Source organism: Ursus americanus, chromosome 6 (genome assembly GCF_024610735.1).
Source record: "Ursus americanus isolate L20-20 chromosome 6, mUrsAme1.1.p, whole genome shotgun sequence".
NCBI classification, from domain to species: domain Eukaryota; kingdom Metazoa; phylum Chordata; class Mammalia; order Carnivora; family Ursidae; genus Ursus; species Ursus americanus.
Genome location: NC_142132.1, coordinates 51,699,461 through 51,724,446, shown reverse-complemented (window position 1 = coordinate 51,724,446; position 24,986 = coordinate 51,699,461). Strand labels below are relative to the sequence as shown.

Below are 24,986 nucleotides of genomic sequence, written 5' to 3'. Positions count from 1 at the left end.
TGCCGTAGCTGTAGCAGTTAGAGTTACTTACAGATAGCTTCGTTACAGAAAGCCAAAGCTGTAGCACAGTCTCCCTTCTGTTCCAGATGCAGCGACTCTTCAAACACTGAATCTGCCTCTTGCAAGGACCTCTCAAAGCCGTCACTCCTCCCTGAAAGGGCCAGCACTTTTCATTTTCATTACAGTTCGTTCCAACTTTTTCTATGTAGTGATGTTTCCCCTCAGTGCACATAGCTCCTTGCTGCTGAGCCTTTGATCTACCCTTATTCTAACTCTCCACGGCTATGAAGAATTCTCTGAAACAAGTAGGACATCCGTTTTTGCCTTAGCCAAGACATTGCCAAGGCCATGAAAGAGGAGTATGTCATTATCCACCACATATTCCAATTCCAAGAGCTCTTAAGGGGACTCTCAAGAAAAGAATAAAGTATTCTCTACAGCAGAAGGGTGGATTCTTATGCCTGAAACTGATCTGTTTTTCCACAATGCAACAAGATACATCTTGCCAACGAGTGTCAAAATGTCCCAGACCTCCATGGAGACCTCTACTGCTGTGTTAAGGCAAAAGTGGCTTCACAACTCTGTGGAAAGTCATCTGTAAAACTTCTTTCCTACATCAATTCACAGTCCTCTCTGTGCCACCCTCAACTGGAAAATTAGTACACCTCTTGGGTACAGTTGCTCTACAGTTCCTAACCTCAATATATCTACCAGGGCAGTTGAAATGCCCTTGTTGCTTATTTGCAAGGACACACTTTTCATCAGCAGTGCTAGGTATTTTCTTTCATCATATCCTTGCTCGCCAAACCGACTGCAACAGTCACTTTCCCATACTGTGAGCATGAAATATTCCTTCCTCCTCTGAAAGCAAATGTGTACCAAAGCAGGCGCAGAAGAGTTCAAATACAGTGCCAGATGAAAAAGCAAGAAAGTACTGTAAGGGCAACTTTTGTAAAAGAACACTCAAGTTTATGTACCCCTTGGCTTTTACTCACTCATAACCATAAATTGGTAATAAGCCGTATTGTAAATTCACCCACGATTGGGATTAATGATGAGTTTCCACAAGCTCACAAGGAAAAATATCGAAATGTCAGAGTCATTTCTCTCATAATGGCCCCATCCTCCACTTACCTCCAGCTGGACATGGTAAGAAAGGCTCTTCCAAACCCCTAACATTCACTCCTTAATTCACCGTGGCTTTTAGAGAGCAATGGGTAGGCAGTGGAAGTAGTTAAGTTGGTACTGAAAAACCTGGCATTCAGGCCCACCAAGAGATATGGGTACCCCACCCTCCAGGCCTAAAGTTTTCTCATAATATTTGACATCAACTAAATCTATACAATCTTTACCATCAGAGATAGTAGTGAGAGCCATTTAAAAAAAGTTCTCTACAGATGTATAGGCAGACTATAGTTGATCATCACTATACAAGATTTTTTTTTTTTTTAATTCTAATCTTCTAGAATCTTAGTATTCCATTCCTTGCTCTTCCAGGAGATTGCGAATCAAAGTGTATGGAGAATTCACAATGAAATGTGGCCAGAAGGATTCTCTCTCAACTTTCATGTATTACCCAATTAATAGAGGAAGGAAAAAAGGTAAGGAAAGGAGATGACAAGACTCCTCCTTCAGAAACAATATAAACCTGAGACCCAAATGTGACATAGCTTGAGGATGAAAAGGAAAAGAAGACTATCCAAATGTAGGGACAACTAAGGAACTAGGAAATTAAAACTAATTTGGAAACAGATACAGTGCCTTGGGAAATATAAAGAAACAATTGCCTCAAATCAAAGGATAGTAAAATTTGAGGAGAAAAATGGTCCCAAAATAGGCCCCAAATTAGCCCACTAAGCTTCTCTAAGTGTTGACAAAAAGTGGGAAGTGGTCAGCAAGAAAGCAACCACCCAAAACAGCACTGACTCCTATTCTTTGCACTTCTGTAGCATAATTTGTTACATCTGGGGATTCTGAATAATAAGAACAATAAATTCATTTCATAGAAAGAAAAACAGAGATATAAGTTTCAGGAGTCTATTTACAGTATATACCTCAGTCTTTTTAAACTCCTATTTTGAAGACTAGTCTCTCCTGGTACAAAATGACATCGTAAAGCAGCTGAAGGAAAAAAGTAACTAGTTTGGGGCAGTTGGGGAAGCCTTGTAAAGTCCATGAAAATTGTATCAGATTGGGAAATGAATCATCAGAGGATCAAAGGCAATCAAGCTTTGTGTTCTTAGAACCTGTTTGATAGACCTACTTCCTTGAAGCTCTAGGTGGGCAATTTCAAGGGTATATTTCTGCCCAGCAAGTAGAATTTCCCTCATCAGTGTGGCTCATTCACTGCCCTGTTCCGCTGTTTCTGAATTGTGACTAGTTTTATTTACACCTTCTACAGATGTTCATGGGAAATATTTTTCATGAACAATATCCTGTCTCTAAACTATAGACTTTCAATAGATGAGCCCAAAATCAGTGCCTGTCACCTCCTGCTTTCACTAGTTCTCACTAAAATGTGTGAATTATGATGAAATACAACTTAGCTAAACAGAAGACAGGAATTTACAAGCCTGAATATTTGTTTTCTCTCTCTCTCTGTCCCCATCAGCTACAACCTATGCTCACAACAATTACCCTGATTCTGCAGTTCATCCAAGTCCATGAAGCGGCTGGGATGAGGATTAAATCCTTTAGCTGCCTCTAATTCCTTCTCCCGTTTCCTTCGAAGTTCCTGTTCCTGGGCCCTCCTGGCCACTTCCTCCTGCAGTTCATCCAGTTCGCTTTTGGAAGATATCTCCCCACCTGAAAACAAGCAAGGGAGAAGAGAAATTGTCACATTACCATAACTAAGACTAGGCACCTGCTGTATTTATGGCCACTGCACTGCCTTTCCTTTGGAACTCTTGATTCAATTTGGAGTTCATGTTTTGGACAGTGCTTTCCACATCAGATTCACGGTGAAATCTGGGCTATGAATCATAATGATGATGGTAAACTATTTATTGAGCAGCTTTATTACAACAATAACAATGTGAAAACTAACATTTGTTGAGCATTTACTATGTGATGGGCACAGTTTTAAGCACTTTTATTTCATTTAATTCTTTTTATTTCATTTAATTCTCATGCAACCTATGAAGTAGATACTATTATTACCCACATTTTAGGAATGAAGAAACAGAGATACAAAGAGAATAAATAAATAACTTGCCTAAGGTGACAAAGATGGTAAATGGTAGAGCTGAACTGAAGTCAAACAGGTTAAATTCAAAATCCATGCTCTTAACCATTAGACAGCATTCTCAGCTAACTCATTGGGAATCTTCAAGCAAGTCAATTTCTCAGCCTTAACTTCCAACATCTCTTTAAAGAGTTTGTAAAATAACCAGTAAAAAAAGTTTGTAGGGGCGCCTGGGTGGTTCAGTTAAGCGTTGGACTCTTGGTTTCAGCTCATATCATGATCTCAGGGTTGAGAGACTGAGCCCAGTGGCAGGCTCTGCACTCAGCGGGGAATCTGCTTGACAGTCCTTCCTGTCTCCCTCTGCCTCTCCCCTCACCTGCTTGCTCTCTCTAAAAATAAATAAATCTTTTAAAAAAAGTTTGTAAAATATCCAATAAAAATTCAATTTTATAAATGTTCATAGGTGGAACCAAACAGACCTAAAAGAATGTCTGTGATATAAGTGAAAAATCAAGTGACAGAATAATATGCATAGTATGGCTTCATTTTATTTTTTTAAAACGATTTTACTTATTTGTCAGAGAGAGAGAGAGAGCATTGAGAGAGCGGCAGGCAGAGGGAGAAGCAGGGTCTCTGCTGAGCAGGGAGCCTGATGTGAGACTCAACCCCAGACCCTGGGATCATGACCTGAACCAAAACCAAGAGTCAGATGCTTAACTGACTGAGCCACTCAGGTGTTCATTTTTTTTTTTAAATGGTGGTAATAAACTTATCTATACACTTGTATAGGCATGGAAAAAAAATGTAGAAAAATATATATATCCTGATGATAATACTAGTTCCTTCAATTTGAAGAGGGAAAGGTGAGGTTACTAAATTGTTGGACTTATTTTTACTTCAGTAATTTTTTAAATGAATGATCAAAATTACCAGACAAAATTTTTTGTTCTGTGCCAGACTAAAATGATAGGATCAAGGGGCCCCTGGGTGGTACAGTCAATTAAGCATCTGACTCTTGGTTTCAGCTCAAGCTGTGATATCAGGGTCATGAGATGGAGCTCGGCGCTCAGTGTGGAGTCCGCTTAAGACTCTCTCTCTCCCTCTGCCCCTCCCCCTGCTTGTGTGCTCTTTCAAAAAAAAAAAAAAAAAAGGAGGAGAGAGTCTGAGGACAAAAAGCACACTCAAGAAGGGAAAAGAAAACAGGGATACTGGACAGGATATAGAGGCAGGGATAAGGATAGGTTTGACTTACTTATTCCCCAGTTATGCCCATAGCCTTTGTGTCTCCCTTTGGCATCTCAACCCATACAACTAAACAATAAGAAATCCATTCTCATGAGGCTTCTTCCATACCAAGGAAAAAACCCCAAGAACTTATTCTTCTGAGGATTGCCGGTGCTACTAACACTGTTCACCATATTTCTGTTCCTTCTTATTCCCACAAGGGCTCTCCCCAAGTTGGAAAGAACCATCAGGCAAGCCATGATGAAGAACAAAAAATAGATAAGTCCAAAGATGGAATGGCTCAAATGCCTCCATATTTAAATACTGATGGAAAACTTAAAGTACAACTGTCCTCTAATTTCGAATGTGCTCAGGTAAGGCTATTTTCCAAATAGAATTGGCAGTCAAATCCAGTCCTCCAAAGCCAGTGTCTTTCTGCTTACCTGAGAGAGGCTGATTCTTTGTCCAGCTACTCCTGGATGCTATGGAGTCTGCATCCAGTATGCTACTACTGTGAGACTTTGGGATGTGACGCCAGGAAGGTGCCAACCCAGCTGATCTCTTAGTACTTGGATCCCTTCAAAAGACAAACCAGAGTTTACTGAAAACATCAGAAGGGTGATAACTTGCAGCATTCCTAAGACTAAATTCCCTCAAAAAACAATAAAACAGGGGCTCCTAGGTGGCTCAGTCGGTTAAGCAACTGCCTTTAGCTCAGGTCATGATCTCAGGGTCCTGGGTTCGAGTCTCATATCAGGCTCTTTGCTCAGCAGGGAGCCTGCTTCTCCCTCTGCCTGCTGCTCCCCCTGCTTGTGCTTGCTCTCTCTCTCTCTGACAAATAAAATCTTCAAATAAATAAAATCTTTAAAAAAAAATCAAAATAATATATAGTTAAAGTATCTGCTAAACTACTTCTGAAAATAGTTCCCCCATCTTATCTTACCTTATTCACATTTTGTGCATCTAGCACAGTATTGGCACAAAATTTATTTAATGAATTAATAAACATAAGCTCTCATATGATTGCCTTCCTCTTTCTTATGCCTTTATAGCCATCTTCTCATGTGTAAACCTCAACAGGTGATTGGACAATTCTGGATCCCATGTCAAGGGATAAGCAGTGGGAAAAAATGAGGATGTGATCATCACCCTTGTAAAAGATATAATCACTCTTTGCAAAGCAGCAACTCTGTTAAGAAACTTGCCTCTGTGGAAACTCAGTAGAAACAACATATGAAGATCTGAAATTTATAAACCAAACTGGGCCCTAAGAACAAGGTACAATGAGCACTATTAAATCATCACTGTTATCTTTTGGAATTATGAATATCATTGACTTATAAAACACAGAATCCCTGTAACCCTTAAAAAAACTATCCTAAATGAAAGAATAAATAACAACTGTATTTTCTCTCTGATCATAGAACTATGTTTTGATTCATGAATTCTTCCATTACAAGTTATTTACTAAATAATTATTTTACGTATAATACAGCTCTCTTGTTTCTCAAATACCTTTGCTCCTTCTTCCAGGAGAGGGTGCTGTTGTCATAGAAAGTCGACAGAGCACCCGCATGTTTATTGCAACATTATTTTCAACAACCAAGATATGGAAGCAACCTAAGTGTCCATTAAGAGATGAATGGAAAAGAAGATAAGGTATGTTAACACATATATTACGAAGCCATAAAAAAGAATGGAATTTTGCCACTTACGACAACATAGATGGACCCAGAGGGTACTGTTATGCTAAGTGAAATAAATCAGGGAAAGAGAAATACTGTATGATTTCACTTATATGTGGAACCTAAAAAAACGAAACAAATGAGCAAACAAATAAAAAACAGAAACAGAATCACAAATATAAAAAACAAACTGGTGGTTGCCAGAGGAAAGAAGGTTGGGGGAAGAGTGAAATAACTGAGGGAGATTAAGAGGTACAAACTTCCAGTTATAAAATAAATAAGTCACAGGGATAAAAAGTACAGCACAAAGAATATAGTCAATAATATGGTAATAATATTCTATGGTGACAGATGGTAACTACATGTATTGCAGTGAACATAGTGTAATATACAGAATTGTCCAATCACTAAGTTGTACACCTAAAACTAATATAACATGTTATCAACTTCATTTCAATTTTTTAAAAAAGAAAGAAAAAAAGCTGATAATCTTGAGTTGAAAAGCCTCCTGGTGGCTCACATTGCTGCAAGGGACAATGCCACTATTCAGAGGCCAAACAATACCTGCAGACACTGGAGCTCTCAGGCAGGGCTGCATCCAGGCTGACAGGGCTGCTGCTGTTCCTCTCACTGCTTTCATAGCCAGATTCCATTCGCTGTATTAGGCGAGGGTGCTGTTCTAAAAGGTGAGAGCCTGGTCGTGCTGGGCCCCAGGGCTTGTACTGGGGGCTTGGTCCACCAGTTTTAATGTCGTAAGCAGGTGGCTTGCTTAGCTCATCTGGTGTAAATTCTTTAGCTATCCCGATCAAAGGACAAGTATAGGAAAGGAGGTAGATTTAGCATCTGCCTCAAATTAAGACATAACCAACCCCTCCCTCCAGCTCCTCCTTCACTGAACTCCTAGCTCCAAAAAGCTCAACATCAGCATAAAAAAGTACCTTGCTGAGTTTACCAGAAAATCCAGGTTTTTTAAATACATAAGTCAACTTTATTCAAAAGCCCAACTCTTCCCTAATTATCTCCTCACCTGAATCCTCAGAAAAGGGACTAAGCTGGGTATAGCCACAGTGCTTCCTTTTGTCCTTACTAAAGATGCTGTCAATATTCAGAGACTCCCGTTTGGGTCTCCATGTTGGACGATACTTGCTAGAAGAACTGGATTTTGACTCACTGCTGGTACTCTCTACTTCCCAGTCACGAGAGTGTAAAGACAGGTTTCTAGGAGGCTTTTTGTCTGTCTGGTCTCCTCCCTTCCCCACACAGGGAGATCCTAGGTTGCTCTGAGAAGCCAGGGATGGTCTGTTGTGAATCATATTGCTGACTGTCTCTTTAAAATCCCTTAGTCTATTGGTGCTGCTGGATGGTTTAGAGGCATTCCTAGGAGCCTGTTTCTCTTTCAGTGTTTCTCCTAAAAACACAAAGAATTAAACAAATATAAATGTTTAAAATGATCATAGATACCCAGACCCCAAAGTGTGAAAGCAGAAAGGAAAAGCCAGAGTGGAGTATGACACAAGTTTGCCAGAGTGAATGAAGAAAGACAAACAGTGCAGAGTGGCTTGCCTTCACTGTGGTACCCTGAGGCCTGTGGCTCATCGCCTTTCCTCCTAACCCGGCCAGAGCTCTTCTTGCGTTCTATCAGTGACCCTTTCTTGGATGTGAGTTTCTGATTACATTCACTATCAGTCAGGTGTCCTGAAAGAACAAGGAAATGGGAGTAAGCTGGTATCTGAAACTGACCTTCATCCTCTTGAGAACATAGTCTCCCTTTGGGATTCACAGCAGTGCCACAAATTTAGTATACCCATGAATCAGAAGCTGTAGGGGCCAAGACTATCTGATTTAAGTGTAGCAGGAATCTCTCAATAAATAAATGCAGAGAAGCTCAAGTACTTAATGGGAGCTTGCAAATTTACAGTGTTTCCTGAGCAATTACCAGTCTTGATCTTGCTTGTAATCTTTCCCGGTGACCCAGAAGGACACACTACTTGGTAATTTTTAAAAGGTGACAGTTTTAAAGATTGTATAAAAATGTCACGTATCAACATATTTTGACTCTCATAAATAAAAGACAGAGCTTTCCTTTCATTTAGCAACACATACCAAGTAAAGCCTAATTTTTACTACATCTGGTATTGGCCCAGGTGCCCCAGCCTTTGCCCACAAGAGCTCCAATTGTGGGTGGCTTTAAGATTCAGTTCTAAATCTTCCTTAAATGTAAATCATGTAAAAGGACATTTGAACTTTGAATAATTCTCATTCCCATCCCCCAATGAGTGCTTTACCAAACTTGACTTCACCCAGAGATTACACTTCATAATTCCTCAGTACTGATCGCTGAGAAGCCCAGGAGATATGGGCTCTTTTACATAACTTGCCCTGCTTCAAGCCCACAGGATGTAAATGTATGATTGGATAACAGCAAAGGTCAGATTCTAAAAGATATCATCATCTAACCTGCGGGAAGCCAACAGTGAATTAAACAACTGAATTAGAGAACAGGTTTAGAGAAAATCCTCTAGGTTCTCAAATGCACCCAGAGCTAATTCGTTTTCGTATGTTAGTATAAGAAAATTTTTGTACGTATTCAGGTATCAGCAGTGTACTGATATGGCTACCTGTTTTCAAGAAATTACCAATGTAATATTTTATTGCTTTTATCTGATACTTTGCTACCTCTGGGCCCAAAAGAAAGATTTAGGAAAGGAGGAAATCACTTGGAGCAACTAAGTCTGCAAATGTTAAACCAATGAGAATATGCTCCCCTACCCCCAGCCATTCACAAACCTTTAACATAAACCTGACTCTGCTGGAAAATATGCCTTCTTTATCCTGTTATTTGGCTTCTCCCTGATTCAGTTTCAGAAATACAGTCTTTAAAAAAATCATACTTTGCAGTAGTCACCTCTGCAGTAGTCATCGAAAGAAATCCAACATGAATCTAACCAAACCTCTAGATCCAACTGCCAATTTACAAGAAATACAGAGAACAGAGAAACATGCTAGAGTTTACCATAGTTTACCAAACTTCAGAATGTGGGCAATCTATAGGACAAACTACACCTAGTTGTTCAACAATCAGCTGCAAGGAAAAATAGAGAAACCTACAGTTCAAAAGAAACGTAAAAGACTTATCAATCTGTCCCAATGTGTAGAACTCACTTGGATTCAGAATCAAGCACACAAACCATTAAAAGATGATGAAATTTACAAGATATTTGTGTATTTGAAACTTATTGGTTATTTAGTGGTTTTTAGGAATTATTAATATTTTTAAGTGTGATAATAATATGTTTTAAAATGATTTCTTATTTTAGAGATACATACTACAAATATTTATGGAAAAGGTGAAATAATATGGGGAATTTGCTTCAAAATAATCCAGGAGTAGGGGGAGTAGGTAGAGGTATAGATAAAACTAGATTGGCCATGAGTTATACTTACTGATATTAAGCGGTGAGTCCATGAAGGAGCAGTATACTATTCTGTATACTTCTGAAAATGTTTAAAATTCCCTATTTTTTAAAAAAAGGTATTAATCAAAGAATATAAAAGTACTAATTCAAAGGGATACATGCACCCCCATGTTTATACCAGCATTATCTATAATAGCCAAATTATGGAAACAGCCCAAGTGTCCATCAACTGATGAATGGATAAAGAAGATATGGTATATCATATCTGTGTGTGTGTGTATGATTTTGTGTGTGTGTGTGTGTGTGTGTGTGTGTGTATACATACATACATACCATATCTTCTTTATCCATTGGCTATTATGGAATATTACTCAGCCATAAAAAAAGAATGAAATCTGGCCACTTGCAACAACATGGATGGAGCTGGAGAGTATTATGCTAAATGAAATAAGTCAATCAGAGAAAGAAAAATACCATATAATTTCACTCATATGTGGAATTTAAGAAACAAAACAAATGAGCAAAGGGGGGAAAAAAGAAAGAGGCAAACCAAGAAACAGATTCTTAACTGAAGAGAACAAACTGATGGTTACCAGAGGGGAGGTGGGTGGGAAGACGGGTGAAATAGGTGATGGGGATTAAGGAGTGCCACTCGTTGTGATGGTGTTGTATGACAAGTGTTGAATCACTACATTATACACCTGAAACTAATATTATACTGTATGCTAACAATTAGAATTAAAATAAAAACTTTAAAAAAAAAGTCAAGCACAGAGTAGGAACCACCAATCTAAAGCCATGAGCTCACTAATTCCCAAGTCTCTAAGAGTATGGGCACTGTTCTATGCATTAGGTGATAAACTTTTCATCTCAGCAGTGAGTCACTCACTGTTCTTCCTTTCATGTACTGAATTGATTTCTTCCACTGACAACAGGTACATTCTTCTACAGATTAACAGAACAGTTCAAGAATATTCTCTACATGGAACTCACAATAACAAACAGACTAGCTTTCTTTCTTTTGCTTTTCTGTCCTTCAGGAAGCCCAGCAAGGTGATAAGCAAGTGTCCCATGCCTATAAATATGCCCCTTCTCTCAAAGCCCTCCACTTGGGATAAAGCCTGGCATGAAAACATAATGAGGTGCAAGACCACAAAGTTTACTGGAACACTATGAGAAGGACAGGGATCAAGAATATAGCAGGAACAAAAAACAGATTTTGGAATAAGCAATCACATCAATAATCACATTATAATCATCCTTATTGATATGCTGGTATTGATAGAAATATCTGTAATGGAATATCATCGTTCATTCGGAGTTGTGTTGCTTCTTTTCATCCCACCCAATTACCCGAGTTCTGTGCCTTTTTCCCTTTGCATGACAAACATTTCTGACTTGCCCCAGTTTCTTTTTCCTGGGAGAATCTCTATGTAGGAACTGAATCAGGCAAGCAGGGTCCACTGTATAACTCCCTACCTGTGTCCCGACTGCTCTGAGACGTGGAATCATTCTCCACATTATAGATGACTGTCCCCTGAGAATCAGAAGAGAAGTGACTGACCACAGACTCATGGTGGGAGTGTTTGTAGGGATAGCTCTCCGTTGAGGAATCTGTTCGAGTGTCACTTGAGATGGAGGGCTCCCTCCCTGAGGGAAGGAGGAGACACATATGCAAAAGTAAGGAAAGAGAGGATAGTGACAGAGAGAAGGCAAAGAGTTGGTTGTCAACAAAGGTCCATAACGCAAGAACTTCCTAGATGGAAGGGTGAGAAGGATATACCAGAGCCGTTCTTCCCAACACCCAACTTCCAGATAACCCAGACACACAAACAATTCCTCCCACTCCTGCCCCTACCTTGCGGAAGCCCTCACTTTGCCTGCCACTGTGAAAAACTGTGGGGCTTTTAGAAAACCTATGGGGAAAAGTGGAAGAAAGGAAAAAGTTGTGAAAAGTAAGATCTATTTAGATGGAGAGTCCCAGGCCGACCTGGCATACATAACCAGTTGCTTCCCATCCCATAATTTTTCTCCTATACTGCCAGAAATGTCACTTTAAAAAATTTAATTGACATTGTAAGCATTTTTAATATATCTGAGAAATTATGGGGCTGTTATTTATACTTTAGAGTAAAGTAGTTCAATCAGACTACTTTTCTCTGAACAACTTGCTGAGATAAGCACAAAAGTGGAAATGGGTGTTTGACTGAAGGGAGAAAAAGTAGAGCAGGTCTGGGTAGGTACATTGTTGGGAAGAACACCAGGTACCAAGCAGGAGAGAGGCACAAAAGGGAGGGAAAAAAATTCCAAGGACAAGTGTCTTCTCTTTCAAAATTATACTCTGGGACAGTCCTAGATCTAAAAGAAGAAATGAATATTTCTTTTTCTTCCTTTTCAGAAATCAAGCCAAAACCATTAGGATTATATTTCTAATATATTATAAGCCTCTATGAGCTAACCTCAGACTTTAGCCATCAAGCTGCAAATCGTTTCTACAGGAAAACATGATTTAAGTTGCAAACGATTGAATTAGAAGTGAAAAACTGATTCATAGGCTGAGGAATATTGCTATTACACTTGGCATTTTAAAACAAAAGTCTCTCTTCCCAAACAAAATGACTAGTTTTGTAGTAACTCTTATAATTTTTCTTGGTCTTAACACTTCGGTGAAGTCACTGTTAAACTGATAGTAAGAATTAGTCATCTTACCATTATTAGAAGGTTAAACACCGAGTCTCCCTGAAACTTATTACTTCAGGCCAAATCAACCTAATTGCCTTCTCACTTGTGAATCAGGGGCAGGGGACTTAGGCAATACATTCTTGAAGGCCGAAGGAAACAAAGTCTGGCACACCTTGGGCTTCAGCACGAATTGGCACTTCTTTCCATCTCAAATGGATTTTCTTTCTACAGGCTAGGCTATGTGCTAGGCTCATGATTATATATGAGTCCTAACTGTCCAGTGATCACATTGGAAAGGAGAAGAAAGAGGTAAAGAGCCAGACTGCTCACCTGAATCTTCACTATCATAGCATGTCCTGCTGTATGACTGGAACTCAACTTGGGGAGGCAGGTCCTGGGTGGACACTGGCGTACCCTGGGGGTCTGCATAAAGCAGTAGCAAAGGCTGATAATGCCCCTTGATGCATTTGGTCACCACATCCTTCCATTTGGGCCCAATCTGAACCAGAAACAATCAGAAGAACATGACAGTTATACTTCATATCCACAATTCAAAACATATCTTCCTACTCTGTTTTTCTAAAGAAAGTAAGAAAGATAAAAAGACAAAAATTGGGTAAAGAGACCACAAAGAGACCTTAGACCTAAATTTCATAAATTTTTGGTTAAATCTCTTTTTTTTTTTTTTTTTTTGCTAAACCCTTTTAGAAAGCAGTAAAACCCTGTAAGAGGTAGGAATGATGAATAAAATTACTTTTATTTCTGTGAAACATCAATTCAGTTGTGAAATATAAATGAAAGTTCTCAAAGGTGAATATGCTATGTGAGGGGACTTCAGCTGCCTTGGTGATCAATTTCTTTTCACAGATTAAAGCCCTTGTTGGAAATTTGCAATTCTATCATTCTATAAATTATATAATTTTTGCCTAAATATTAAAATCGCTTTTATGAAGCTGAAGAGCAGGCAGAAACTCTCTCACAGACTGCCTTAGAATAAATGACATTCCATTTCAGAGTTCACACATGGCAGGACATAAAATGTCAAACTGCTTAGAATAGACAGCTGAACCTCGGCCTTAGCTTTGAGCTGGATTCAGCACTGCCAAAGCAGTGGAAAAGAGTGACAGAAGAGCCATGGAAACAACAATCCAATCAAATCCCTAAACTCACCCTCTCTTAAACGTGAACCAGTCACATTCTAAGATGGTGTGCTCTTGAGAGAGTTGAACAACTAGCATAGTGCTTATTTCATAATAGATGTTCAGTAAATTTATAACTATTACTTTAATTAAAACAAATATCCTTTTTACATACAAATCTTATTTAATATCTTATAAGGCAAGTATTATTTTTCAAATAAAAATGCTAAAGCTCAAAGAATTCATATAAATTGCCCTAAACTACAACAGCAAAAAAAGAGATAGACAATCAGGAAATTTGACAGACTTTACTATTTGTAGAAGACACTGCTTACCGTCCATGGACTGGTGTAAATTATAGTCAGGAATCTTCTAGCTGCTAACCTTATCTCAAAAGCTTCCTAACTCATGCAGATCACCTTAACTACTGCAGTCACAGACTCTGTGATTTAGATAGTAACAAGTTTCCAGCTTTAAATATCCTCATAGCCCCCATTTTTTTCCCCTACACTATCCCCAAAACATGTTAAGGCACTTCAGGGAGGTAGCAATCAGAGAATAATCAATAGCAGCTCTGGGATAAAGGATTACCCACTGATAATTTCAGTTTGAAATTCTGAACTTCATGCTAACCTTCTAACCTAATTTGAAGCATTAAACTGTTCTCACTCAAATCAACCAATTAATACGTTAAAACAAAAAAAACCACTTTGTCAACTAGTAAACACAGAACTGTGCTGACTGCATGGTGAGAAGATTCAGAGAAAATAACAGGGAATATATCGATCCTATCTTTAAGGAACTTACCATCTAATTGGAGAAGTTAAGACTGACACTCTCATAAATTCAATAGATAGGTAAACAGACATCAAAATTATGAAGACAAGTAGACAAGTAATTATCCTTAGTTTTTTGTTGCAGTCACCAAACACTTTAAGAAGGGCTTGAATATTCCTACCTCCTTGACATGAGCATCATCAAAATACATCCATTTGCGGATCTTTGTTTGGAAAAAAAATGTAGAATAATGTTTGCCATAGTAACAGATCATTCCTACTAAGTACAGTTCAGACTGCTTGGCCCGGTCATCTGTCACTCTGAAAAACAGCTGTGGGGAAAAAAGAGAATGGAGAAACAGTCACATACTCAACCCTCTCACATCATCTCTCAGCAGACTCCATCATTTCTTGTTAAGGTACTGACTTGTTTCTCCACTCTTCAGTCTAAAAATTTCCCTAGTTCGTATTAATCATCAGAATGAACCTAAAAAGACAAAATGTAGGGAAAAGCAAGACAGATAGAAGCCAGTAAACTGGTAAGGTGGTGCTGTTTCTTCATACTTTCAATAATATTTTATTGCTTGTGCTTATCATAAGAAGAGCCAAGAAATTTGAAAAACACAAAGCAAAACAAAAACAAAACACTCAAGTTTCAAAAGTTACTTATCAGCTGGTGCCATAAACATAAATTTCCTTCTGAGACCCGAACTAAGGGGTAAAAATGCCCTTAGGAGGAGCAATACCACCATCCTGGTTATCAGCATTGTAATTTGTAGATGTCTAGCACTGCCATAGGTTCTAAGAACATACCAAAAAAACTTGACAAAGCGGATATTTGACTTGAGAAACTTATTTGAATGAGAAAATCATCATAAAAATAAAATAAAACTAGAACAATACATAAGACGTAGACTACAGAAATTTAGAAAAGTGAGATTTAATTGTGCATACCCTACTCATGTCAGAGATTCCTTGGGAAGGAGACCTAAAATAAGATCCCAGATAGTTCATTTATTCTCAGTTGTGGCTTAGTGACATTAAAGAATGACAAGGAATCTCCTTAGTCACGGGACTGTTATGAGAAAGAAACCAGTAGAAAGGAAACCACAGAATTTCTGGCTCTTCTCTTGAACTGAAGGAAAACCCTGGCTATACCTATAGTAGGGCATGGAGCTGATAAAGGTTAAGGACCCCAGGCTTGAAATCTTTTCCCCTATTTCTCTGAATAGATGCACAGAAAACCACTAAACCACTAAATTCTCTTCCAAGCTACTTCACTGCCTTCTCAACAGACATTGGGTTCCTCACTGTAAATTTTGTATTGTAAAACTCAGGTCACCAACTTCTACCCCTTCACTTCCCATAGCAGCTCTAGTCAGGACTGCTCACTTCTTTGACCTGTGGTTGAATATACCTCCCTACCCTACACCAGTACAAACAAATAATGAGTAGGGCACACAATAACTCTATAAATGGCTTGATTTTTATCAGTAGCTAAGCTCTGCCCATCCTGTCTTTCAAGGCGAATATCATCCCATTTTTTTCTAAAAAGCCTTTGCCACCTACCCAAAGGAGGTATGTGAGCAGGTAATGCATGCACGTGTATGTGTACACATATAACAGGTATATTTGTCCAAAACTCTATAATATTTGTCACCTAGGATATACTTTTGTGTTTAGTGTTCATTGCCCTTAAGCAATACTAAGACACAAGAACTCTAAGTCAGAGATAAAGGTAGTAATACTTACATCACCCAGCTTAAGGCAGGTACCCAGGCTGTGAATGACATCTTCTGCCAAGTCTGAGTGGTCTGAGTCCCATACTAGCCCAATTGTGATAATCTGTGGAGCATTCATCAACACACGGCGAATCCGAATCCTTTCTCCACAGTTGCTCTGAAATACATATATAAGACAAGTTTGAGATGTTTCCTACTGGCTCTGCCTCAATTCCACTAACCCTAGGGCTCTTCTCCCCACTCTGAACCCTACCCCTGACTTAACTCACCGGACAATTCCGCAGATCCCCCATGGTGCTGGCATTTTGCAGCAGCTCACCAAACATGCTTGGTGAGGGTTTTTCTCGTCTTTCCAGCATACAAATAGCCTGATTGCTAAGATAGGGAATGGAAGGGAATGATGGTAGGAGTTACTCAGACTTAAAACTAAATCAAATAGATTATTCATACAAACTCCTAAATCACATGTTTGATTTTCTTCCTCTGCCCACTATACCAAAGCCCCTTGTCCTGACCAGCCAGCTTCAGTGTCCCAAACATAATGAGTGCCCCTGCCTGTCCCCAAATCCAAAGCTCATAGAGTCCCCATTTCACCTCCCACCTTGCTGACCAGAACTGAACCTAACAAAAGGAAATGGTTGGGAGAGGAGGAGGAACAACAAAGGTTACTTTAAAGTTGTTCTGAGTTCCTACAATATAGCATAGTCTTAACAATAAAAACGTAAGCTATTTGGATGCCTTCAGTGAAAACTCAATCCTTAAGGAGTACCTAAGGGCACAAACAGAGAACCCTTTAAGACTCACCAAAGGGAAGTAGTGGAGATGTAATGCACCATCTGGATGAAAGGCAGCGGATCAGAAGTGGCGCCACAGCTAGTACACACACACTGGGCCCAGGTAAAAAAGCAAAACCAAGCAGCCACAGTCACTGATTGTTTTGGCACCCATCTAATACCCCGCATCCCAGCATAAAGTGTTCTTGAAGAAGAAGTGATGTAGATAGAAATAAGGTTCACCTGTTCAAACAATGTCATTGCAAATTTCTGGTGGGAGATGCAGTGTTGGGCAGTACATATATCCTCTTTGGTTTCATCAGCAATGTGGAAGTGAATTCTCATCAGAAGGTTTTCCTAAGAGGGAAAGAACAAAAGCAGTATATCAGTGATACTTAATAGAAAAACGCACAAATTGGTAGGCAGTTTACTCAGAGAAATAGTAATCCGCTTGGAAGGTAAGAATACCTCTGCTTTTTTGAAAACTGTTTAATTGGAAATAATTATAAATTCACAGGAAACTTCAAAAAAAATTGTGTAGGAGGTCCATGTACCCTTCACCCACTTTCCTCCAATGGTAACATCTTGCATAACTATAGTACAATAACCAAACCAAGAAATGGACATCAATACAGTCTACAGAGTTTATTTAGATTTCACCAGTTTTACATACACTTATTTGTGTGTGTAACTCTCCGCAATTTTCTCACATGTATAGAGTCATATAACAACCACTGCAATCAAGATATAAAACTGTTCCATCACAAGGTTCCCTCACATTATTCCTTTATAGCCTTACCCACCCAATTCCAACCTTGATACCTAGCAACGACTAATCTATTCTCTTATCTCTATAAACTTGTTATTTCAGGAATATTATATAAATGGGAGCATATGGTATGCATATAACCTTTTGATACTGTGTTTTTTGGTCAGCATAATTCCCTTTAGATCCCTTCAAGCTGATGTGTAAATTAGTAATTCCTTTTTATTACTGCATAGTATTCCATGGCATGGAAGTACCAAAGTTTCACTATTTACCATTAAAGGAATTTGGGTCGTTTCCAATTTGGGGCTACTACAAATAAAGATTCTATGAATATTCATGTACAGGTTTTTGTGAAAACTTAAGTCTTCATTTCTCTGGGGTATATGTCCAGTAATGCAACTGCTGAACCATATGATAATTTGCAAGTTTAGTTTTTTAAACAACTGCCAAACTGTTTTCCAGAGTGGCTATACCATTTTACATTCCTATCAGCAATATAGAAGTGATCCAGTTTCTCTGATTTTGGTGACATTTTACCCTGTAATGGAATATAGATCACTCTCAGATTTTTTTAATGGATGCACACAGAGAGTCTTTTGAAGGTTGATGGGTAGAACCCAGAGTTCAGAAGAGTCTTCTACTAAATGTCACTGGGAGCAATGTAGCTACCTAAACAGCACATTACACTTGTGTTAGGGACTCAGTTACTCTCTGTTTAATTATCACTAGTAACGCAGGAGTTCACAAAGTACGGTGGTCCCCAGACCAGCAGCATCAGGGTTAGCATCACCTGGAAACTTGTTAAAGCTAGATATTCTTGGGCCCTAATCCAGACATACTGAATAAGAAACTCAAGGGAGTGGGACACAGCAATTTGTATTTTAATGAGCCCTGTCTCCTTTGAAGGTGAGAGCCACTGTTTTATGCAATGGCAAGCACAAAACTACTCTAAGCCCGAAGGAAAGAAAAAGAATAAACCCATTATGCAATTCCTACTTCATTAGCAGAGACACCCTAGAGCTCTGAAAACCTAGGGAAATTCCTAGTTCTAACTGTAGATACTAGGGCAGAGTAAATACTACAGTAAAGTACCCAGTCCCTGATGGAGACCATCAACAGTCTCACCCCAAATCAAAGAGGGCCAGAGGCCAACACTTACAAAGCACTCCGCAGCATCATCCATAATTCCCAGCTGGAAACGCTGTTCATCCTGGAAAGTCTTTGCCAGAGCACTGCGGAGAGTGTCAGATGGAAGCACTTTTTCGCTACTACACTGAAACTGGTTAAAGATTCCCTGTAGGGAAGAGGTTAGACAGGGGAAAAAAGCACGGTGTTGTTATTAAGCTTCTACACATCCCAGTCTGTCAAGCTAGCATCTCCATGCTTTTGACAATGGAACCAAATATACTTCCCATGAGTTGATATGCTTGTAGTTGGTAACAAAAAAGCAAAAAATCAACAGTCAGAATAAAGGGCATGATCTGTGCTAGTAAAGATCCTTGCTCTTTCATCTGACCGTGATACCATTAAGAACACATTAGGAGAGACCACTGTCATGAGTTAATTAATACAGGGTTACCTCATTTCCTCTGATCCAGAGGTAGAAGATCCACAGTAAATAAGGACAAATTATATATAAATGGTTTGGTAAATAATTCTCTGGGGCTTAGCCTATGAAACTTGGCCCCCTTCTCTTAATTTAGAATTACTCAAAGGATAAAGAATAATATAACAAAGACCTACTTGTCTAATACCCAGAAATAAACATTCCATCATGCTTATTTCAAATCTACAGATGAAGTTCCATTTAAGACCACCCACTCTTTACCAGCCATTCACTATCATGAGTTTGTTGCACAATCTTCTGTTTTTTAATACTTCTATACACCTGGGTATTTGTGTATGTGTGTGTGTGTGTGTGTGTGCGTACGTGCGTGCGTGTGTATATATATATATATATCCTTAAATAACACATAGTATACTTTTACATATATTTTTGTTTATATACAAAGTATCACACTAACTTTTACTTTTTTAAATTCAGCATTATTTTTGAGATCTGTCCATAATTTATACACGTGTAACACACACACATACATACACACACACACGGTTCATCCTTTTTCCCTGCTGTGTTGTATCTTATCAGGTGCCTATACGACATCTATTTATACATTTCTTTATTGACGGACATTTTGGCAGCCTCCATTTTTTTTCCATTATAAAGAAGCTATTTCAGCTTTTACTTCCACCAGTAAGTGAATATAAATAAATTTCCCCATATCCTTGTCAGCAATTAATAAATACACTCAGACTGGTTAATTTGAGTCTTTCTAACTACATTTAGTTTTTCTGGGTCTTTTGTGAATATGACTTTTGGCAAATATCTTCTCTAGTCTTCTAGTGTCTCTTATGTGGAGAAGTTTTATAATTTCGTTGTAATTAAATGTATCTATCTTCTCCATCTTTACCTGATCTGAAACAATGATGAATGTGATGTCCAGAGAATGGAAACAAAAGGTGGCAACAAGTGGCACCTGGCTTGATGAATTCTTCTCAAGTGGTATTGACTTTCCCCACAAAAACTAGAATATGGTCCTTTGACATCACGTGGCCCAGATCCTCACTAAACCACCCAGATAAACAATAAATTCAACGATGAGTTACATATCAACACACCAAAGAATGTCACTCACTTGAAATTCTTGTTAGTAATTTCCTCATTAAAAAAAAAAAAAAGAACAACCATGGTTATTTTTCAAACTTACTAATGAGACTAGAAATGAGACAATTTAATAAACTTACTTATGTGATCTAAGAATAGGAGGCTCACCAACCTAGAATGGTCAATTCTTGGTCCTCATCTTACTTGGTCCTCATAAGCAGCTCAGTCACTCACTCTTCAGATTTTTATCCAAATATTACCCTCACTATATAGTACTTCCTGATCATTTTATTTATTTGTTTTCCTGATCATTTTATTTATTTGTTTGTTTTAAAGATTTTATTTGTCAAAAAGAGAGAGTCTGCACAAGCAGGGGGAGCGGCAGGCACAGGGAGAACAATGAGCAAGGAGCCCGATGCGGACTCGATCCCAGGACTCTGGGATCATGACCTGAGCCAAAGGCAGACGTTTAACAGACTGAGCCACCCAGGCGTCCCCTGATCACTCTATTTAAAATTGCAAGCTCTACCCCCTCTTCCCCAAACCTCCTAACCTCACCTGTTTTATTTTTCTCTGTGGCACTTATTATCATCTGTAATACCATGTATTTTACTTATTTACTGTTTGACTACACTCTCTAGAATTTACGTGTGAGGACAGAAAATTTTTGCCCTTTAATTCCCTGCTATATTACTCCCAACACCTAGAAGGGTACTGGCATATAGAGGGCAACTGATAACTAATTCTGGATGAGTAAATGAATGAATGAATGATGTGATATAGGTAAATCTTATTAAGATATTACATTCCCTCTTTTTTTTTTTTTTAAGTAGGCTCCATGCCCAGTGGGGAACCCAACACAGGGCCTGAACCCACGACCCAGAGATCAAGACCTGAGCTGAGATCAAGAATCAGACGTTTAACCAACTGAGCCACCCAGGTATCCCTTCTTTTTTTTAAAGAAGATAAAGAATCACCTAGGAATGTTGAAAATTTTTCTTAAGGTAATATAACTGGTTAAAGCAAAATAGGGTTAAATCTCATTCTGCTAATTTCAAGCTAGAACTGTTTTTTCCTCATTCTACTCTCTTACTAGCACTGTTCCTCCTCATACACACTGAACATCTATCCCAAAGCAGCTCAAGAGCAATCTGCTACATAACTTGCTATTATTTCCCTACAAAGGACTTCATATGATGTGGAGGAAACAGTACTAATAATACATATTTAGTATTATTTTATAAGCTAGGAGCTGGGGAAATCTATTATAAGTTATTTTGGATTAATCTAGACATTTTTCACAAATATATTTAAGAGCACGTAAAGAAGGCAAGGCAGGACCTTCCATAATTTGTTACTGGAAATAGAAGAATGTCTACCAGTGACCCTTAAACTAGACCAAAAGGAACGGTCTAGGTCCACAGTTAAACATTCTCAGAGAGCAATTGGTATCTATACCAAGTGACCTATAGGATTCTGAAACAGAGGAACACAGAAACAAAGGAAAAGGTGGCCAAAGAAGCAGTGACTGCTTCTACAAATAATAGTGGTTTGACCACTGGCAACAATAAGTGACCACAATCACATCCTAAATTGCCGTTCTTCTCAACTGTTAATGCTAAGATCTTACTGCTAACAAAGGCTCTATTTCTAGAGCATGGGATGGATGAGGTTTGGTCCTTTGTCCAGAGTCCAAAACAGGTTTCAAAACAAACCAATGGGAAATTAGTTCCAGGATAGTTCTATACAAATGTGATATTTGCAAAATACAGCTCCTTTAGTCTTTCTCAACTGAGTTCCCTGAAAAATCAAGCCCTAATATTCTAAGACATCAACAATTCCTAATGACTAACTTCTCTCCTATGTATAGCAGTAGTTATGTTATTATCCAGAGAGAATTAAAATAGTCGCTCAAGTCATGTTCTGTGTTCTGTGGTTCAGATGACCCTGCTTGAGAAAGGACAGAACTCCACTGAAAGATGGTACAGAATAATAGTTAAGAGCATGGACTCTGGAACCAAACTATCTGGGTTCAAAATCCCAGTCCTGTTATTTGCCATCTCTGTGACCCTAGAAAAATTACTTAACTTCTCTAGGCTTCAGTTTCCTCTTTTAAAAGAAGACTAGTAATAGTATTTACCTCCTAGGGTTATTTATGGATTAAATAAATTATCTATATCTCTATCTATACCTTAAGACTAATGCCTGGCTGTAGAAGTGCTATCCAAGTAATGTTGTTGTTGTTATGATTATTGTCATTATATTTTAGGTTACTAAGGATCCTGTCTGCCGCTGACCTTGGGTCAGAAATGCATCTACTTTGAGCTACCTCCTCAGTCTCTGAAATCTGGATAGGAAGGACCAAACTTTTCTCTTTCTGTTGCTCTCATTCGAGAGAGGCAGATTTCTCATGACTATATAAGAAAGGTTTCAGCACAGAAAGGGAAAGACCTAAAGTCAGAGCTCTGCTTACATGCACAGTGGATATGCAATAACAGATCTGACTTGTGTTCGGTGTCATCAATGTCTCCAAACTATACTTTTTCTCATCTCTTAATTATAGGCAACTTTCTCCATACACAATGAATATCTAAATGTATTCAGAATGCCTGCATCTTCTTTATTTTATTGTAACTATTATTATCAGTCTTGCTCTGCTATTGTTAGGAAAAAGCAAGTGTATCAGGGATGAAGAAGCCTGAGCTGTCCCAGCATGCATCTGTGGAGCTGCAGCTCTGGAAGAAGCTGTAGCACAAAGCCCCTCTGTTAGGGCAGCACACTAACCCCTGTGTGTCCCTCTCACATGAGCACAAGGGCTGGAACGGGCCTCCTCCTGTTCCCTTTTTCACCCTCCTCCCACCTTTCCCAGAGGGAGATCCTGTTCACACCAAAGAAAGCCAAGAACATTTAGTTCAGCAATAAGAACAGGTGGTAGCACCAATAAGGAACAAAAACTGGTATTCTTCCAATTGCTGAGTTCTGTGGCAGGGAGTGAGAAAGGGCAGGAGAACCAAAACCCAGGAGTCATTTTTCCCTATGGGGTCCCTGATGGTTTCATTTCAATAAACAGAGAAAACCCACCTTTGAGGTTTCTCTCTGCTCTTCTTCACATAGTGAAACCAAAGAGGTCTTCCTTTTCATTCTCAGGGAAAGGCAAATTACTTTTTGTCTGTTAACTATTTTCTTGGATACAGTGCAAAAGCAATAAGACTTTAATGACTAAAAGCAGGTGCTTCCCCACCCATTTCTCTTGGATCATGGAGCAAACAATTCTACCCACATGAGCACATAGTTATTTGGATTAGTAAAAACCATGTAAATAAGATAAAAGTGCCATAAAGACAGAAAGTCTTTGCGCTCTGGCATCTACAAATGCAGCTGTTGCTTAAGTTTTTTTCCCCCCTAAAACACAGACTTTTGTTTTTGGGCAGGGAACAGCTGTTTATCTCTCAGGACTTCCTAGACTTGCATCTAAAAGAAGTCATGAGTAGAGAAGATGGGGGTCAAGGAGAAGGGCCATCACTAAATCTGATGCTTTATGGACCCTAGGTTTTTCGAAAGTTAGTAGTCTAACTAATCCCTGAAGAGTGTCCAACAATAACTTTTGCAAAGGCACGACACACTTTATGCACTGCTACTAACTCAGTTCTTAGGTTTTCTCTTCTTGATCTGGGCTTCCCAAATCTCTCATCATTTTGGCTCTCATAATCACTCCTTTTCTCCACACCTCCTGGAAATCAGAGACTTAAATAACTTGTAAACCTGAATGTGGCCAATCAAGCCTGTTTGTAAACACAATCCTCTGAAAGAAAGATAACGGAGCTACTACTCCTTGAGGACTACTGGAAAAGAGAACTCTCACTAGTTTTATGTGTCCAAAGAATCGCAAACATTCTCTTTCAAGAGGGGAAAAACATATAAATGTTTGCCATTTTGGCACCCAAAACAATAACATTAGATTTTTAACATTTTATTGCAGAAAATTTCAAACATACTAGAGTAGACAAAATACCACAACAAACTCCCATGTACCTATTATCTATCTTCAACAATTATCAGCCTGTGGCCAATCTCATTTCATATATACAACCCACTCACTTATCCCATTCCCAGATCATTTTGAAGCAAATGCCAGACATTACTCATCTGTAAATACTTCAGGATATGCCTCTATAAAATAAGAACTCTTTTTGTTTAAAACATACCCATAATATAATTAACACACTTAGAAAAAGGTAATAATAATTCCTTAATCATCAAATATCCAGTCAGTTTAATAGAAACTGTTGCTCCAACATCGAAGAAGGCAGAACAGCTGGCTAGTTTCTCCGTTGGGATTCCTTAACCTTATGTCTAAAAATACCTACCTTTTCTGGACTTCACGATTAGAAAATTACCCGCATATCCTACCTCAGTCCTTTTAAGTAAATTCAGTTATCAATACCATATCTCCCCATTGAGTTTTAGGGTTTTATTTGTACTCTTTGAGTTCATAACCTAATACTTTGTGGACTTGCAGTGGTGAAGTTAAAGACCATCATAAGCTACCTATCACACTCATTCCTGCTATCAGGGCAAAAGAGACAGACACCCACATACACACAAAGACAGAGACACAGAAAGAAACACCAAGACTTCAAGACACTGAACAGAGAGCCACAGAATAGAGACAGGCCAAATTCACCAGAGAATTGCTTTTAGTGGGAAATCATAAACTAATGGTGAGATTTTACAAAATATAATAGTCAATTTGCTAATTTTTGTCAAGATAAAAAATATAGGACCTTAGAGATTACCAACAGTATTTAAATCAAATTTTGAGAATCAATACCATAACCACTTACCCCAAAGGGGAAATGAAAAGGGGGACCCTTCTGGACATGCACAAAGATTTTGAGATTGTATAAGTTTCAGGTTCTGCCATAAACTCT

At 38.6% G+C, this 24,986-nt stretch overlaps 1 protein-coding gene and 1 long non-coding RNA gene across 15 annotated transcripts in view; one reads left to right on the top strand and one right to left on the bottom strand.

Annotated features, from left to right (window-relative positions):
• USP54 (ubiquitin specific peptidase 54) overlaps window positions 1-24,986 on the bottom strand; it is a 134,167-nt gene that overhangs the window by 18,482 nt on the left and 90,699 nt on the right. For 8 of the 13 annotated variants that reach the window (XM_045783169.2, XM_045783167.2, XM_045783170.2 and 5 more), the window contains 14 exons: window positions 18,550-18,684; window positions 16,865-16,978; window positions 16,653-16,735; window positions 16,118-16,223; window positions 15,859-16,005; window positions 14,289-14,438; window positions 12,522-12,690; window positions 10,989-11,159; window positions 7,657-7,788; window positions 7,121-7,501; window positions 6,658-6,889; window positions 4,852-4,985; window positions 2,638-2,805; window positions 32-151 (listed from right to left, as the gene is read on the bottom strand). In XM_045783169.2, the coding sequence (XP_045639125.2) occupies window positions 32-151; window positions 2,638-2,805; window positions 4,852-4,985; window positions 6,658-6,889; window positions 7,121-7,501; window positions 7,657-7,788; window positions 10,989-11,159; window positions 12,522-12,690; window positions 14,289-14,438; window positions 15,859-16,005; window positions 16,118-16,223; window positions 16,653-16,735; window positions 16,865-16,978; window positions 18,550-18,684 (2,242 nt within the window). Of the gene's footprint in view, window positions 1-31; window positions 152-2,637; window positions 2,806-4,851; window positions 4,986-6,657; window positions 6,890-7,120; window positions 7,502-7,656; window positions 7,789-10,988; window positions 11,160-12,521; window positions 12,691-14,288; window positions 14,439-15,858; window positions 16,006-16,117; window positions 16,224-16,652; window positions 16,736-16,864; window positions 16,979-18,549; window positions 18,685-24,899 lie in introns of all 13 variants that reach the window. The other 5 variants (XM_087863028.1, XM_087863030.1, XM_045783177.2 and 2 more) reach the window with 4 other exon arrangements.
• On the top strand, window positions 142-24,931 carry LOC123782832 (uncharacterized). Of its 2 annotated transcripts, none has more exons than XR_015724822.1 (6): window positions 142-1,149; window positions 1,498-1,601; window positions 4,630-4,782; window positions 5,489-5,686; window positions 5,942-6,067; window positions 20,889-24,931. It is a non-coding gene; the product is annotated as an uncharacterized LOC123782832 (long non-coding RNA). The 2 variants fall into 2 exon arrangements; XR_015724821.1 differs by having other exon boundaries at window positions 20,886-24,931.